The 13,064-nt window shown below is 40.4% G+C and overlaps 2 protein-coding genes across 7 annotated transcripts in view; one reads left to right on the top strand and one right to left on the bottom strand.

Annotated features, from left to right (window-relative positions):
• WDFY4 (WDFY family member 4) overlaps positions 1–13,064 on the top strand; it is a 130,675-nt gene that overhangs the window by 89,261 nt on the left and 28,350 nt on the right. For all 5 annotated transcript variants that reach the window (XM_021398004.1, XM_021398005.1, XM_021398006.1 and 2 more), the window contains 2 exons: positions 1,740–1,825; positions 2,988–3,050. In XM_021398004.1, coding sequence (XP_021253679.1) covers positions 1,740–1,825; positions 2,988–3,050 — 149 coding nt within the window. The remainder of the gene's footprint in view (positions 1–1,739; positions 1,826–2,987; positions 3,051–13,064) is intronic.
• Positions 3,067–10,612, bottom strand: LRRC18 (leucine rich repeat containing 18). Of its 2 annotated transcripts, XM_021398012.1 has the most exons (4): positions 10,373–10,612; positions 10,077–10,266; positions 8,615–8,727; positions 3,067–6,063 (listed from the first exon to the last, which is right to left on the bottom strand). In XM_021398012.1, the coding sequence occupies exon 4, from the start codon at positions 5,975–5,977 to the stop codon at positions 5,195–5,197; it is 783 nt and encodes a 260-aa protein (XP_021253687.1). In that variant the 5' UTR covers positions 5,978–6,063; positions 8,615–8,727; positions 10,077–10,266; positions 10,373–10,612; the 3' UTR covers positions 3,067–5,194. The 2 variants fall into 2 exon arrangements, with proteins under 2 accessions (XP_021253687.1, XP_021253686.1); XM_021398011.1 differs by lacking the exon at positions 8,615–8,727.

Genomic DNA, 13,064 nt, shown 5'->3' with positions numbered 1-13,064 from the left:
CTTTGAGCAAAAAAAACACCCCTCAGTGGAGTGATTGGCCCATTAGTTGTTAGGCTGACAGTGTTCGTTACAGTCCATCTCAATGTTTTTGAAAATAAGCTTTGAAGTCAACTTCTTGTTTTGACTGAAGTTCCCAGTAAGTGTCTAATTTTTCCGTGATATTCAGTTCATATTCCATGCTGTATGTGAAAGGGTCTATTTCAGTAGATGAAATGTACTTCAGGATATAGAATATGGGGAACTTCAGTGGTTAGGTCACTCTCCAAACATGTATAGAAATGTTAAGTCTTGTTGTAAGTAACCATATGAAGCTCATTTTTCTTACATCACTGATGAGCATTCAGAACAACAGAATGGTCACCTCTTCCTCCATTTTGTGAATAATATCAAAGTCACCAGTAGAATCTTGCTTTCTTCACAAGTATTTGTATGCATGTGTAAGCATGGATTTTTTTTGAACATGAGAAATTGAAGTGTTTTGTGTTACCCAAACTGAAAAATGGAGATCAGTGAAAGTAGTCGTTGACTGGACCTTGCGTGAAAATGTGGTGTTGGGGAGGAAATAGCAATCTGCATTGCTGTTTTTTTCTTTTTTTTTTTTTTTCGGGGTGGGGTGGGGGATATGGGTGGGGACAATTTGATTCCTTGGTTTCTATTAATGAAGTGAAAAATCAGGTATCTGTAGCACTCTCCACTGGGACCCAAAGACTGCTTTAAAAATACGTACTGTGTAAAAAGAAGAAAGCTGATTGTTTGTGCTTTCCCTGGAGGACAGGTGGATCAGTTGTTAAAATAGTCATAGAGTAACAGGAAGCTGATCTCCTGTTTGTATACATAGCCCAGCTCAGAGCAATGCACTGTGAAACCACACAGCCCAATTCTGTAATGGCCATGCTTTGAGCAGACTTGGTTTGGAAAGCTGAGCTTCAGATCAAATGCTTCAAGCTGTTTACTGTCATAGCTGCTTTCATATACCCTTTCTGCTTTATATTTCATTTCTGAATCGTGTATGGGCTGTTGTCATTCTGTTATTTTCTTAGATTTGTATTACACCTACTGTCTTTGGATTGAAACTCGTCTGGCTTCCCAGACACAATGCATCATTTATAGTTTTACTTGGCTGACTCTGGGGAGGGTGGTGGAGAAGGGACTGATCAGTGCGTAAATTACGGGTGTATATGCAAATGATCAACTTAACCTGTGTGGGGACATGGTGAAAAAAGAAGCTAAAGATGTCAGCTTTTCTTATTTAAAGCTACAGTGAGAAACATCATAAACTCCCATTCTTCTGCGTCTAGTCCAAACTTGTTGGCTTCTACTCATTTAGAAAGTTGCACAGTTTCTGTTTGGAAGAAACTTTGACTTAGGATACCTCCTTCATATTGTAATCTTTGTTACCTATTTATAAGTTAATAGTACTTGTGTCATGCTAATCACACCGAGATTTCAAGATAAAAATGCTTCAGAAGTGGCAGAAGATGTTGGGTGATGGGACCAATATCTGAAGTTTGGCTTTGCTTCACAGAAGCATTCACAATCCTTGTCAACCCAGTAGAGCTATTCCTACAGTTGGAAAAATTGGGAACATGGGCCTATTTTGTTATGCTTTTTTACACTTGCTACAAAATCATGGCCTTTGTTTTTAAAGCCCTGAACAATCTGACAGGCCATTGTGGACTCTTTACATCACTGATGTTAGCTCTGCACTGCTTCAAACTGTAAATGATTTACCTTTCTAGGAGATCGCCTTAGAAATATTCTTCAAAAATGGTTACTCCAGATTTCTTGTCTTCCATGACTGCGACCGAAAAAAGATATTTAAGAGGTAGTACCTTCATAATACCATGTGAATGGTCCGTGTTTATCTTGGCTTCAGGTGTCTGTCTTTGTGCTGTCCTTCTTCAGTTGCAACTTTTTGGTCTTTAATGGCTTACACATAAACAAAGCTATGAAATTTTCCATTTGCTGACTTGTGAATTCTTTGGAGCATTATATAATCATTGATTTATCAAGGGAGCTAATGTATCTGTAAGACTATTCTAGCACCCAGTAGTGTGGTGTTATATATCCTTGCATCCCAAAGAAATGCAATTGCAGCTGTGCTGCTTCCTCTCCCTAAGATCCTTCTGCTCCTAAAATCTCTGAGCACTCTAATGGAGCATTCCTTAAAAAGCCAATGTGAATTTATCCACTTTTCCTTTCTAAACTGGATGCATAGTGTGACTGCTTAAAATTACCAGATTCTGCCCCAGAGACAGCTAAGCTAAGGACTAAAAGCAACTATCTCCTGCTCTGAAATGCACCTGTTGGGGACATCTTGCTGAGGTAGTTCAAGACAATGCATTAATCTTCAATTGCGTGTCTTGCCATTCAGCTGCAGGTTACCAAACCTATGTATTTCATGGGTTTAGTGTGTCTGACATTAAAACAACAACAACAACAACAACAACAAAAACTAGTGAAGGTAAAGAGGGGAGACTGATATGCGAGTTGGTATTCCTTTCTGCCATTTTTGCCAGCAGGCTGGTAAATGTCAGAGAGGATTCTCTGGATTTAATTAATACCATCTTAAGCCACCTGATCATAAGTCATAGCCCTGGATATCAATTTAAAGCCCTATCTGGGAAAGCAACTGTTTTTATCCAGCCCACAGATACTTCCTTAACACTAAATGTATGTTTTTGCTGTGTTGTCTCGCAACTTTATTTTGGGTTGGTGAAATGCTGGGACATCCCCTTGCTATAGGCAAAGATACCTCAAACCTGGTTTAGAGGGAGATGTCTCTGCCAGTAGTAGAGGGGTTGAAACTAGATGATCTTAAAGGTCTCTTCCAACCCAAACCATTTTATGATTCCATGATCCTTCACAAGAGAATTTACTGTTAAGATATGACATTATTTAATAGATTATATACAGGTATGAAATGCAATACATACATACTGTGTATGAATAACTGTTTAAAAGATTGTTATCTTTTATATCTGTAGATTTTGCTTTTTCCAACCTGCTTTGAAGTCAAAGGGGGTAACAGAAGAGTCCCTGAATATAAGGTAAAAAAAACGGGGAACATTGGATAACAGTAGAAAATAAGAGGTAATACGTGAATAAGTTGTACCTTAAAAAAAAAAGAAAGTAACTGGAAATTTAGTTGTTTGTGTCTCCAGAACTCTGAAAAGTGTTCTAGTGTACAGCATTCACAATTTGAAGGCATGAGGAATGTGTTAAGTAGCTGATTGTGCATAGTTTATTAATAATTATTACCTCTTTACTATGACTTTATTGGTAAACTCTACACAGATGGTTAGTGTGGAATAGAGACAGTCAGTGAGGTGAGGTTATAGAGCTAATCCATAATGTTTCTACATAATGGGCTCTTTATTGCATGTTTAGAGTAGATGATGACAGATGTGTGTATGGACATTTTGGCACGTTACAGTAACTGCGCAGTGGAGATCCCAATTTGTTGTCCATCAGATTTACCACTGCAGAAAAAGAAAGCTTTCCTTCCAGTGTCAGTTGAATGAGACCATGTTCAGTGTAGATTTGCCTCTTACTTGTGCAGCTGTAACTCTTTTTAAATTGGGTGTGTGAGGAATTCAACCCTAAGTGCCTGACTGATGTACTGTGGAATGATCGCCTGGAGGCAGAATGTTGTTGAGATCTGTTGAGTTGTAGTGTCTTGTTTGTGTGAGCTGTGCTCCTCTTTTTGTTTGCACTTCACATGTTGCAGGTCATTACCTATCTTTGAAGTGAACACTTTCACCCTGAGTCAAATTTGCAAGAAGTGTCAGTGCAGTGTGCAAACAGCTCTGGCTAGAGCATAATCTGAGCCAGAAGTGGTGGTTAACTCTATGGAGATGGATGTGTTCTGTGTGGAGCAACTGCTAATTCACTCCATAGCATTTCTGCTCTTCCTGTGCTGTATGAGACAGGGAGGCAGACCAGACTAAGCTCTTTGCCCAGACATGCTATTAATAATGGCAGAGCTCAAGGATGGAAAGAAGAAACAATTATTTTGATGTAGCATATGATGTTCAGGTAGTGTTATTTTGTGGAAACCCAATACCAAGTTTTTCCATCTAGTCCATAGGTATAATATGTAGGAGTTCTGATTCTTAGTTGTTACTCTAGCCATTTAGAAATTGATAATTGGATATTTCTGGACCACTGAATGCTTCACCCATGGCACTTCATTCTTCATTTAAATATAGTTAAATCTGTGCTGTCACCACATGTTACTGAGTCCATAGCCAGCACCTCTTCTTATGCCATGCTCAACTACTTTTATAATCTGCTCATTCCTTGCACCTGTGTATTGCTGTTTGCAGGCTGTTAGCAGTCTGTCCGAGGGATGTGCTATCAGCAAGTAACATGGCACATGTGCTTAGGTGCATGTGTGTATGCATGCATGTCAATTGAAAGCTAAAAATTACTGTGGAGGCACCAGACCTGATTTCCCTGATTCACCAACTGACTCTTGGGTGTAGTAGAAGGGGGGTGATCAGGGGCAGGAAGGTACTGCCTATGTGAATTGTCCAAAACCTTTAAAAATGGTGATTTATCTTTTCCATACCCTTTTCCCATTTGCAGCTTACTTTGAGTGAAACTCAGACTGAGACAGACAAAATAGTATGAGTAGGTAATGGTGCTCATTGTTATGCAAACTAGAGAATGCTGTGCCCAGGTACAGCATCCAGAATCTCACAAAGCTTGCTTAAGCAGAGTCTGGCTTTGTATGGCAAACAGGATAACAAGGTGTTTAGCTCTTCTATTTCCTACACTTTGTATTCATTGAGACTGTGCATAACTATGCCTTACCCAATGAAAATTAACAAGACTAATGTTTGGGGGCTAAATGGTGTGAGCATAGTTAGTGGAAATAACTACTTTTGTGAAGACTCCTTCAATGGACATGTGACAGACGCAAGATTCTTAATAAAAACAAACAGTAGAACATGTTGTAGGAACAAGCCAGGTGCTAGAAACTAGTCTTTCTGATGTGTCCTTTTCCAAATGTATATTTGCTTTACTTTGTTACTGATTTAGTTCTAGAGACTACCTCAGATCTGCTTCTAAAACTGGGTATTTTTAAATGAAGAGAACTGCAGAAAAAATGAAGGAGGAAGGTGGATAGCTTTTTATTAGCTTGAGCTGGATTTTATAGGACGTGGTCCATAGAGAGCATTTGTAGATTTCAGAGATGTTCATCTTTTAATCTCCATTGTTCTTGGTTATCCACTGCAGTGGAGTTGGGCGTAAGGAGTAAAGGGAAACTGAGCTTCTTAGAGGGGCAGGGCACTGTGTTCTTAAACTTCTTTAGTTTGCCCCTTTCTTCCTGACAAGCCTTCAGGCAGGAACAGCATAGGTCTTTCTCTTGTACTAAGTAAAGCGATTCTATGCGTTTTATGGGATCGACATACTCTTCTTTTTTTACTAACTCAGGGAGAGGGTTTCTGTCTGCATTCAGTTTCTGGAGCTTGGGGAGCCTCTTCACACTGTTTGGGATGACGGTCAAGAGGTTGTCAAAGAGACCTAACTCCTTAAGCTCCTTCAGGGCCCCAAGTGTGGGGGGGATGCTGTCAAGACAGTTCAAGCCGAGGTTGAGAAAACGCAGGTTCTTTAGAAGGTTCAACTCCTCTGGCAAATTCTTACTGGTCAGCTTGTTGTTACATATATTCAGGTAGAAAAGATTCTGAAGTGTACCTACTGTCTTGGGCAAGTCTTCAAGCTGATTGCTGTGCAGGTCCAGCCACCGCAGTTTCTGGAACTTCTCGATGCTGTTTGGGATCTTTTTTAGCATGTTTCTGCTCAAATCAAGCTCATCCACATCAGCCAGTTTTAGAATGCACTTAGGAAAGGTAGTGATACCCATCTTACTTAAGTCAAGACGGCGACCTCCATCAAAAGAGATCCTGATGGAATTTTTTGCAGTTTTCAAGGTGATTTTTTTCCCTTTTGGACCTTTCCCCTTGGCCATCTTTCCTCAGAGAGAGACAAACACACTGGACTCTGGAAGAAGTGGGGAACCCCAGCAAAGCCTTTGAAAGCAGTGACTGTTACTTCCTAATTAAAAACAAAATAATGACTTAGTCATCAATTAACACATGACTGTAGGACTCTTCAGAAGTCTTTTTTTTTTTTTTTTAAGCTCAGAACTTTTCAATCCTGGGGTTGCAACTCTGAAAGGCCTTCCTGAAAGCATTTTGAGTAGGTGAAATTCTAATAATTAAAAATATAATTTTATTGCACCATGACACTTGCATTGCTCTGTAAAGCAATATAAGTATTACAGGATGAAATTAAAAGTATTACAAGTGGGAGAAATTTGCTGTCTTTCATCCCTAGATACTGGTTTGAGCCCAGCATGTAATGAAACAATGAAATACATTATCCATTTGCTGTATGAGGACTCAGGTGAAATATATTATGGGTTTCAAAGCAGTCCTTGAGGACTGCACTAAAAGAAGGCATCGTTGTACTTGTTATAGCAGACCAAAAGGTTACCTTTCTTACAGGCCTGGCATCGGAGCATAGGTTGGTTAAATGGCCTGTTGAATGGACCTGAGAATTTCAGCTCTGGACACTACTGAAAGAAAAACTGAATGTTTAAAGCAAATGAATAACAGTTTTTCTTTAACTGGGATCTCAGAAACCCAGCTGGCTCACAGATTTGCCAGAACTGGTTGCAGTTCACATATTTTCAGCAGGGCAGACTGAACAGAGGCTGTGTCAGTGCTGCTTATTGGTAGGCTAAACGAGATCTCAGTGTTTCCCTGGGCTCTCAAGCACAGACTCTGGATACTTCTACCTCGTCACTCCACACAGGTTGTAGGATAGATGAACTCCCACAGAGAAGGTGCTTTGTCCTCAAATAATGCATGTAAGTGTTCTAGTCAGACTTGTCAGTACTGACACTAAATACATGCTATGTGCTGTGAATGGGGACCTATGTGAGTAATAGTCCACCGCAGTCTCACGGTTGGTGACTTGTCTATATAACTGAACATCTTCAAATACAAATAATAGTCACAGCTAGTGACAAAGGGTCCCCAAATCTAGGGGGACCCTTGCTGAGAGGAGCATGGGTTGAGCTGGCTAATCAGGGGATAGTCTGGGTGCTCTGGCATTTAGCTGTGAAGAGGCAAATGGCAGCTTTGATGGATGACTGATTGTGACAAAATATGGATTTGTATACAGTACATTTCCCTATTAGAAAGGCTTCATTACAAACCCTTCAGGCTTTTTGGCTACTCATTAATCATGTGCAAATACATGAAGGGGTAGCTCAGGCTACAACGAAGGCATTTCAGCTCCTTTCAGATACATGCCATAGCCAAAAACGATGCAAAAGCAAAATGATCTCTGCCTTCCCGGGAGCTCCATAATGAGGCAGGCGCTCCTGGAAGTAACGCACTGGGGTCAGTCTTGCCCTGAGGGTATGTTCCAAAATTGAATTTTTCTGATATTTTTAATAAAACAATTTAAAAGGTTAAAAACCCACGAGTTTCTGTCTCTCGCTAGTAATTACGGGGATGTATTAACATTATATCCAAAGGCCTCTCACCCTTTGCTATATTTAAACTTACTGCTCCAAGAGCAGTATCGGTGCTATTCCTTTCATAGTATAGACTGGGAACTGAAGGAAACAAGAAATTACTGTGGAAAATTAAGGACTTTGTGAATGTTAGCTCAAATCATTTGCCCAGGATTGTACAGGAACCAAAACATTTTTTTAAATTACAAATCTCCTATTTTAAAGGAGATGATGGGAAAAGATCTGCAGGACAACTGCCTTACACTTGGGCAGGCTAGAGAGAGATTTTCTGCTTCCCGAAATTGAGTTGAACTTGGTGACTTTGGGGTCCAACTTTTCTCTTTCTGTTTGAACTTCCTGTTGATGTTGGACAAGTTGATGAAAACATTCAGTTTTAATCAGTGAACTTTTTTTCAGCTAAATATGCCTTTAATAAAAATGGAATTGACCTCAAGGAAAAATATTTCTATTCTAAATTCAAAATGATAATCTTTTAAAATACTTTTTCAGGCATCCTTAAAAATCCTGGAAGGAAAACGTTTTGTTCAGTTCCTAGTGATTTTTTTCTGAAACTTTTTAATGAAAATTCTGGGGGAGAGGAGGGTTGCTTAGTGGGGGGAGCAGTCCATGGGGAGAAGGTTGCTCTACTTTCATCCCAAACACTTTTCTTAAAAAATTAAATTAAATTAAATTAAAAATAATTTAAAAAACAACACCGCAATCTTTTATGCTGTTCTATTAATGCTCGTTCCCCGTGCTGCTATTACTCTGTGCTGTGTGCACCTGGGAACACTAGAGGGAGCCTGGTGTGGAGAGCTGAGCGCTGGAGGAAGGCTGGTCAGGAATAACAGTGTAGTTTAGATCTTTTGGGTGCTTCTCTATCAATAACCCTTGCTGGCTTGTTAAAAGAAAAAATAATAATAATAAACCTGGGTCTTTCAGAGTTTCACAAGTCCAAACCGGTTAGTAATTTTCCTGAAGACAGATCGCTTTGTATGAGGCACTGGATAATGGCCAGACTTCAAAGTGATTTAACTACCTGGGTCAGGTCACTTTTAGTCAGATTTTTTTAAATCGTACCTTGCATCCTACCTAAGATACAATGATCAGCTAAACATGTCCTGGAGGTGTGCTCACACTTTCGAAGGGCTGGTTGTTTTGGGTTAAAAATGGAATCTAGGTTTCAAAATTACCTTAAAAAAAAAAAAAAAAAAAAGGATTTTTCAGTCCCAGAGACAGAGATCAGCAACAGAATTCTGAAGCACCACCTCAGCACACCAGCTTGCAGAGTATGAATAGCTCTCTTGTCTCTGCATGCTTGTAAACTAATTCTCAGTGTTTTGCAGGGCTGTAGCTGGGAGATAATGGAGCTTACTTAGCCATGTCTCATTTTCTTTAGCTTTGCGTAAGAGGGATCCAGTTCTGTAGCCACTGATATTAAAAATTCAGGAATCACAGGAGCCCTCCTTGCTGCATATATTAATTACGCCCATTCGATCTCCTGCGCACAGTGCATCTCTGGTGGTAGCGGAAAGAGGTACATGTGTAGAGGTACCCCACTGCCTAAGAAACAATGGTGCCAAATGGGAACTCCACTTGTATTTGACCTTAACCCTTCACCCTCTGAGCTGCTGGGAAGCCTTTGCCCCTGGATGAGATGCCGCATTTCTAGGTGATTGAAGACTAGACCATAAAGACCAGGACTGTGAGCCAAGGAAGGCTCGCAGATTACTCCTTGCTTGCGCAGGGCCCTGCCGTGACCCATTGTAGTTTAAGCCTGTCCTAGGAAGGAGATTCAGTGCTAGAAAAATACAGATTTGGACCCTGGTGCAGTCTTTTCTGCCTCAGCATTTCTTTTTCCTTTCTCAGCATAGTGCTGGCAGGAAGAGATGGGCCTTCTGCCCATGATACTGTCTTGGGTGTTTCAGGATCTCCTCTGTGATTCTCCCTGGTTCTCTTCCTCCCATTGGCTGCTGCTTCCTACTAAACTGCGCCCAAAGCCATACAGAGCCATCTCGAGCCCATCTTGAACTCCCCTGTGGAAAAGTTTGTTCTCTCTACTGGAAGTTTGCATGTTGCAGAGCAGTCCTGCCCAGTCCAGCCAAGCCTCTCTGGGGTCAGGACAGTGAGGCAACATGTTCCAGCTCAAAAGAAACTATTTCATGTACCACTTATAAACAGCATTCATACAGCAAATGGTGTCGCATGAAGCCAGGCAATTCCAATCGGGGGACCACTTTTTTTCCCTGCTTACAAGCTTGTTACCATTTCTTTGTTGTTGGATACGACCTATTGTGGAAGAGAGATTAATTCCCTGACTATTTTAGATGCAGTCTCTTGCTAACAGGCTGTTTGAAACTAAATCCTACCAGGAACGAATAGATACTGAGGATTTTCATTCTTTAATTTTCTTACTTTTCTAGATCGCTTCTGTGCTATCAACACATGCAAGGTCACTTATAAAACCAACCCACCCCACCAAAGATATACAAAAATACTCCCTCATCTCAGCAATTCTGCTTCCCCCTGCTTAAGATCTTACCAGCTAGCAGCTAGGAAGTCTTAAAAGCCGTGGTACTGATGTCACAAGCTGCTTCTTTCTTTCAGCAGTGTGAGATGAGCCTTCATGGTCTGTTACTGTGCAGTCTTCCTCTGGTCTGCTCTTCTGTGAGAAATGAGTTTGTCTTTCAGTTGGTAAAGCAGGGGAGCATAGGACAATTTCCGTTAAATTCCTGTAAATTTAAATTTAAAAATTTAAATTTTCCTGTAAATTTGGAATTGGACTTCCCTGAAATAAAATGGTGGGCCTTCAAGAAACTACTGTGTATGTGAGCGTACTGAGGGGAAGAAGAGTGGAAAAAGAACTTGCCCAGCTACAGTGCCTCTGTTCAGTTCTCTGTCTGCAGCCTGTAAAACTTTTGTTCCTAAGCAACAGCAGTGCCAGGTCCTTGGAGATCATTAGCATAATGTGTAGTTCCAGCATACAAGTTCAGGCTGGAGGGAAAAGAGCTGAACTGCATGTTGTGTCTGGAAATGTTAGATTTCAAATAATGCAGAAAGAAAAAGCATCTGGACCTGGTTAGAAGCTATTTGTCAGCTTGTTGCCTTAGCTGTCCATTTTAGTTATTTGGGTATTTCATTTTGCTTGTCTGTAACTCAGTGTGAAATGCCTGCATGTATATGTTAGAACTCTCAGTGTTTGTGATACCATCCATAGCACATGCCAGATCGGGTAAGATATGGACTAGGAGGGAAGGTTTGTTGAGCTCTGAGCTGCAGCTTACATTCATCTATCTGTGACCCTTCAAACATGTAGTTTCAACAATTTCCTCTTGTACCATGTGAATTTCCTGGAATTTGTCTGTATGACTGCAGCTCATGATTTTAGTAACTGGTTGCAATTATTTAAAAATAGTATCTGGAAAAGAAGAACTTCTGAAGAGATACACCTAATGCAATCAATGCACAGAGCCTCTGTGAGTTGTCAGGTGAGATCTCAGAAGGCATCCCATCTGGACTCCTAAGGCCCAGAAGCATGGCTCTTTCAGGGAGAATGACTACACTGAGCCTTGCATGTTCTCATAAGGAGCTGAACTTTGAGTTATAGGGTAGTTTCCACTTAGAGGAGGTTGCTTTGGCTCTTGAGTTCTTATAGGGTTAGGACTTGTGACGGAGCAAAATTTCCAATAGAGGGTAATGGCACACACAAATCAACATATATTATGTATATTTGTATAGGATTCATACAGACTAGGCCGGTTTAGCCTCATCTATAGTATTTTAGTTCCCTCCCTTTATAATACTCCCACTTTAAAATGCTGGAGAACTGATAGACTGAGCAGATTTCTACATGAAGTAACTCCCTGCCTTTTACCTCAACCATAAATCCAAAATAGAGCTGGACAGTTCTAGGGAGTGTGTCTGCCCCTGTGGGAAGGGAAGAACCTAACCTGATCCTTACTTGGCAAATACTCTAATCCAGCAATACTCTTTGCTCAGAATCCTGATCCTGTACCTTCTATTTGAGATGCTCTGAGATGCAAATAGCCATTGGAGACCTTACAAAGGCCAGTGGAGCAAAACTCAGTGAAACTGTAGTACAGTAGTTCTCTATTGTAAAGGCCCATAGATGCATTTTCCAGTTGAGAATTCCTACATTCTTGAGCTACTATTGGCTCAGAAAGGGAGGTGCAAAACCAGCATAACTCAACTGCAGTCAGTGGACTTTCTCCCATTTTACACTGTGTAAATTGGAACATCATTTAATCTCTTGGGTTTTTTATTACCGTAAAATCATAGAACGTCTTGGGTTGAAAGGGACCTCGAAGATCATCGAGCTCCAACGCCCTGCTGTGGGCAAGTTTGTTACCCACCAGACCAGGCTGCTCAGAGCTCCATACAATCTGGCTTTGAACACCTCCAGGAATGGGGCACCCACAGCTCTCTGGGCAGCCTGGGCCAGTGTTTCATCTCCCTCTGAATAAAGAATTTTCTCCAAATATCTAATCTAAATCTCCCCTCTTCTGGTTTAAAACCATTCCCCCTTTTCCTTTCACTATCTGCTCATGTAAAAAGTCAGTCTCCTTCCTGTTTATAAGCTCCCTTTATGTACTCTCTTCCTTTCTTCTTTTTTTTTTTTTTTTGGACAAAGAGTCAAGGCCCCATCTTCTCATATCACATATGAATAATACTTTTTTGTGTTTCCTGCTTGTTATAAATATAACCTATCATTGTTAGGTTTCATATGCTTAGCAGGAAAACTAATCAAAGCTTCAGAGTTGTAGACCATGAACTAAAACCAGTTCAGGGTATCATATTTGTTCATGAAATAGGTTATTCAGTCTGCGCAAAATCCTTGCCTCAAATACTTACCAAACTATCTCTGGCAAGAATGCCTAAAGAAGGCATTACTTACTTACTTTGTTGAGTAAACAGTACAGTTTATCCTTAATGTACACTATTAGCTGGTCCGAGACTGAACAGACAGTAAAAGAATGATTCATAGTCATGAGAAGTCGTTTACAAGAATTTACTACCACAAATTCAATAAAACTGTAATGATCATAGACCATCCTAGTATTTTATTTAGGTCTTTGAGACTGCTTTGAGACTAGCCTTGTGGACTGCTAGTGTGATCCAGTACGGAGCATAGGAGTGCAAAATAACAGCTAGCTGTTCCTGTAGCATTTTTATATTCTGTGATTGAACTGATTCCATCATGCTTCATGAAGTTAGTAACTTCATCTCTGAACTGGCGTCTTAGCTTTGGTGTAAAGCTATGTACTCAAAAGGAAAAGCATCTTCTGCCAGTTGTGTCATATCATGTCACAAACCTCTTTATTTTGGCAGATAAAGAGTCTCTTTAATCAAGAACCTATCACTTGTTTCAGTTTGATTGCTTGCAGCTAGCAAGAGCAAATCTATGCCCTTCTGATTCTAAGACACCTGGTTCAGCCCAGATGAAGTGTTACTTTTGCCTCCTCAGATCCTTTGACCGTTCCACCTTTTCAAATACATTTCCCTGTTTAGA

Source organism: Numida meleagris, chromosome 5 (genome assembly GCF_002078875.1).
Source record: "Numida meleagris isolate 19003 breed g44 Domestic line chromosome 5, NumMel1.0, whole genome shotgun sequence".
Taxonomy (NCBI): domain Eukaryota; kingdom Metazoa; phylum Chordata; class Aves; order Galliformes; family Numididae; genus Numida; species Numida meleagris.
This window is presented reverse-complemented; position numbering and strand designations above follow the sequence as displayed.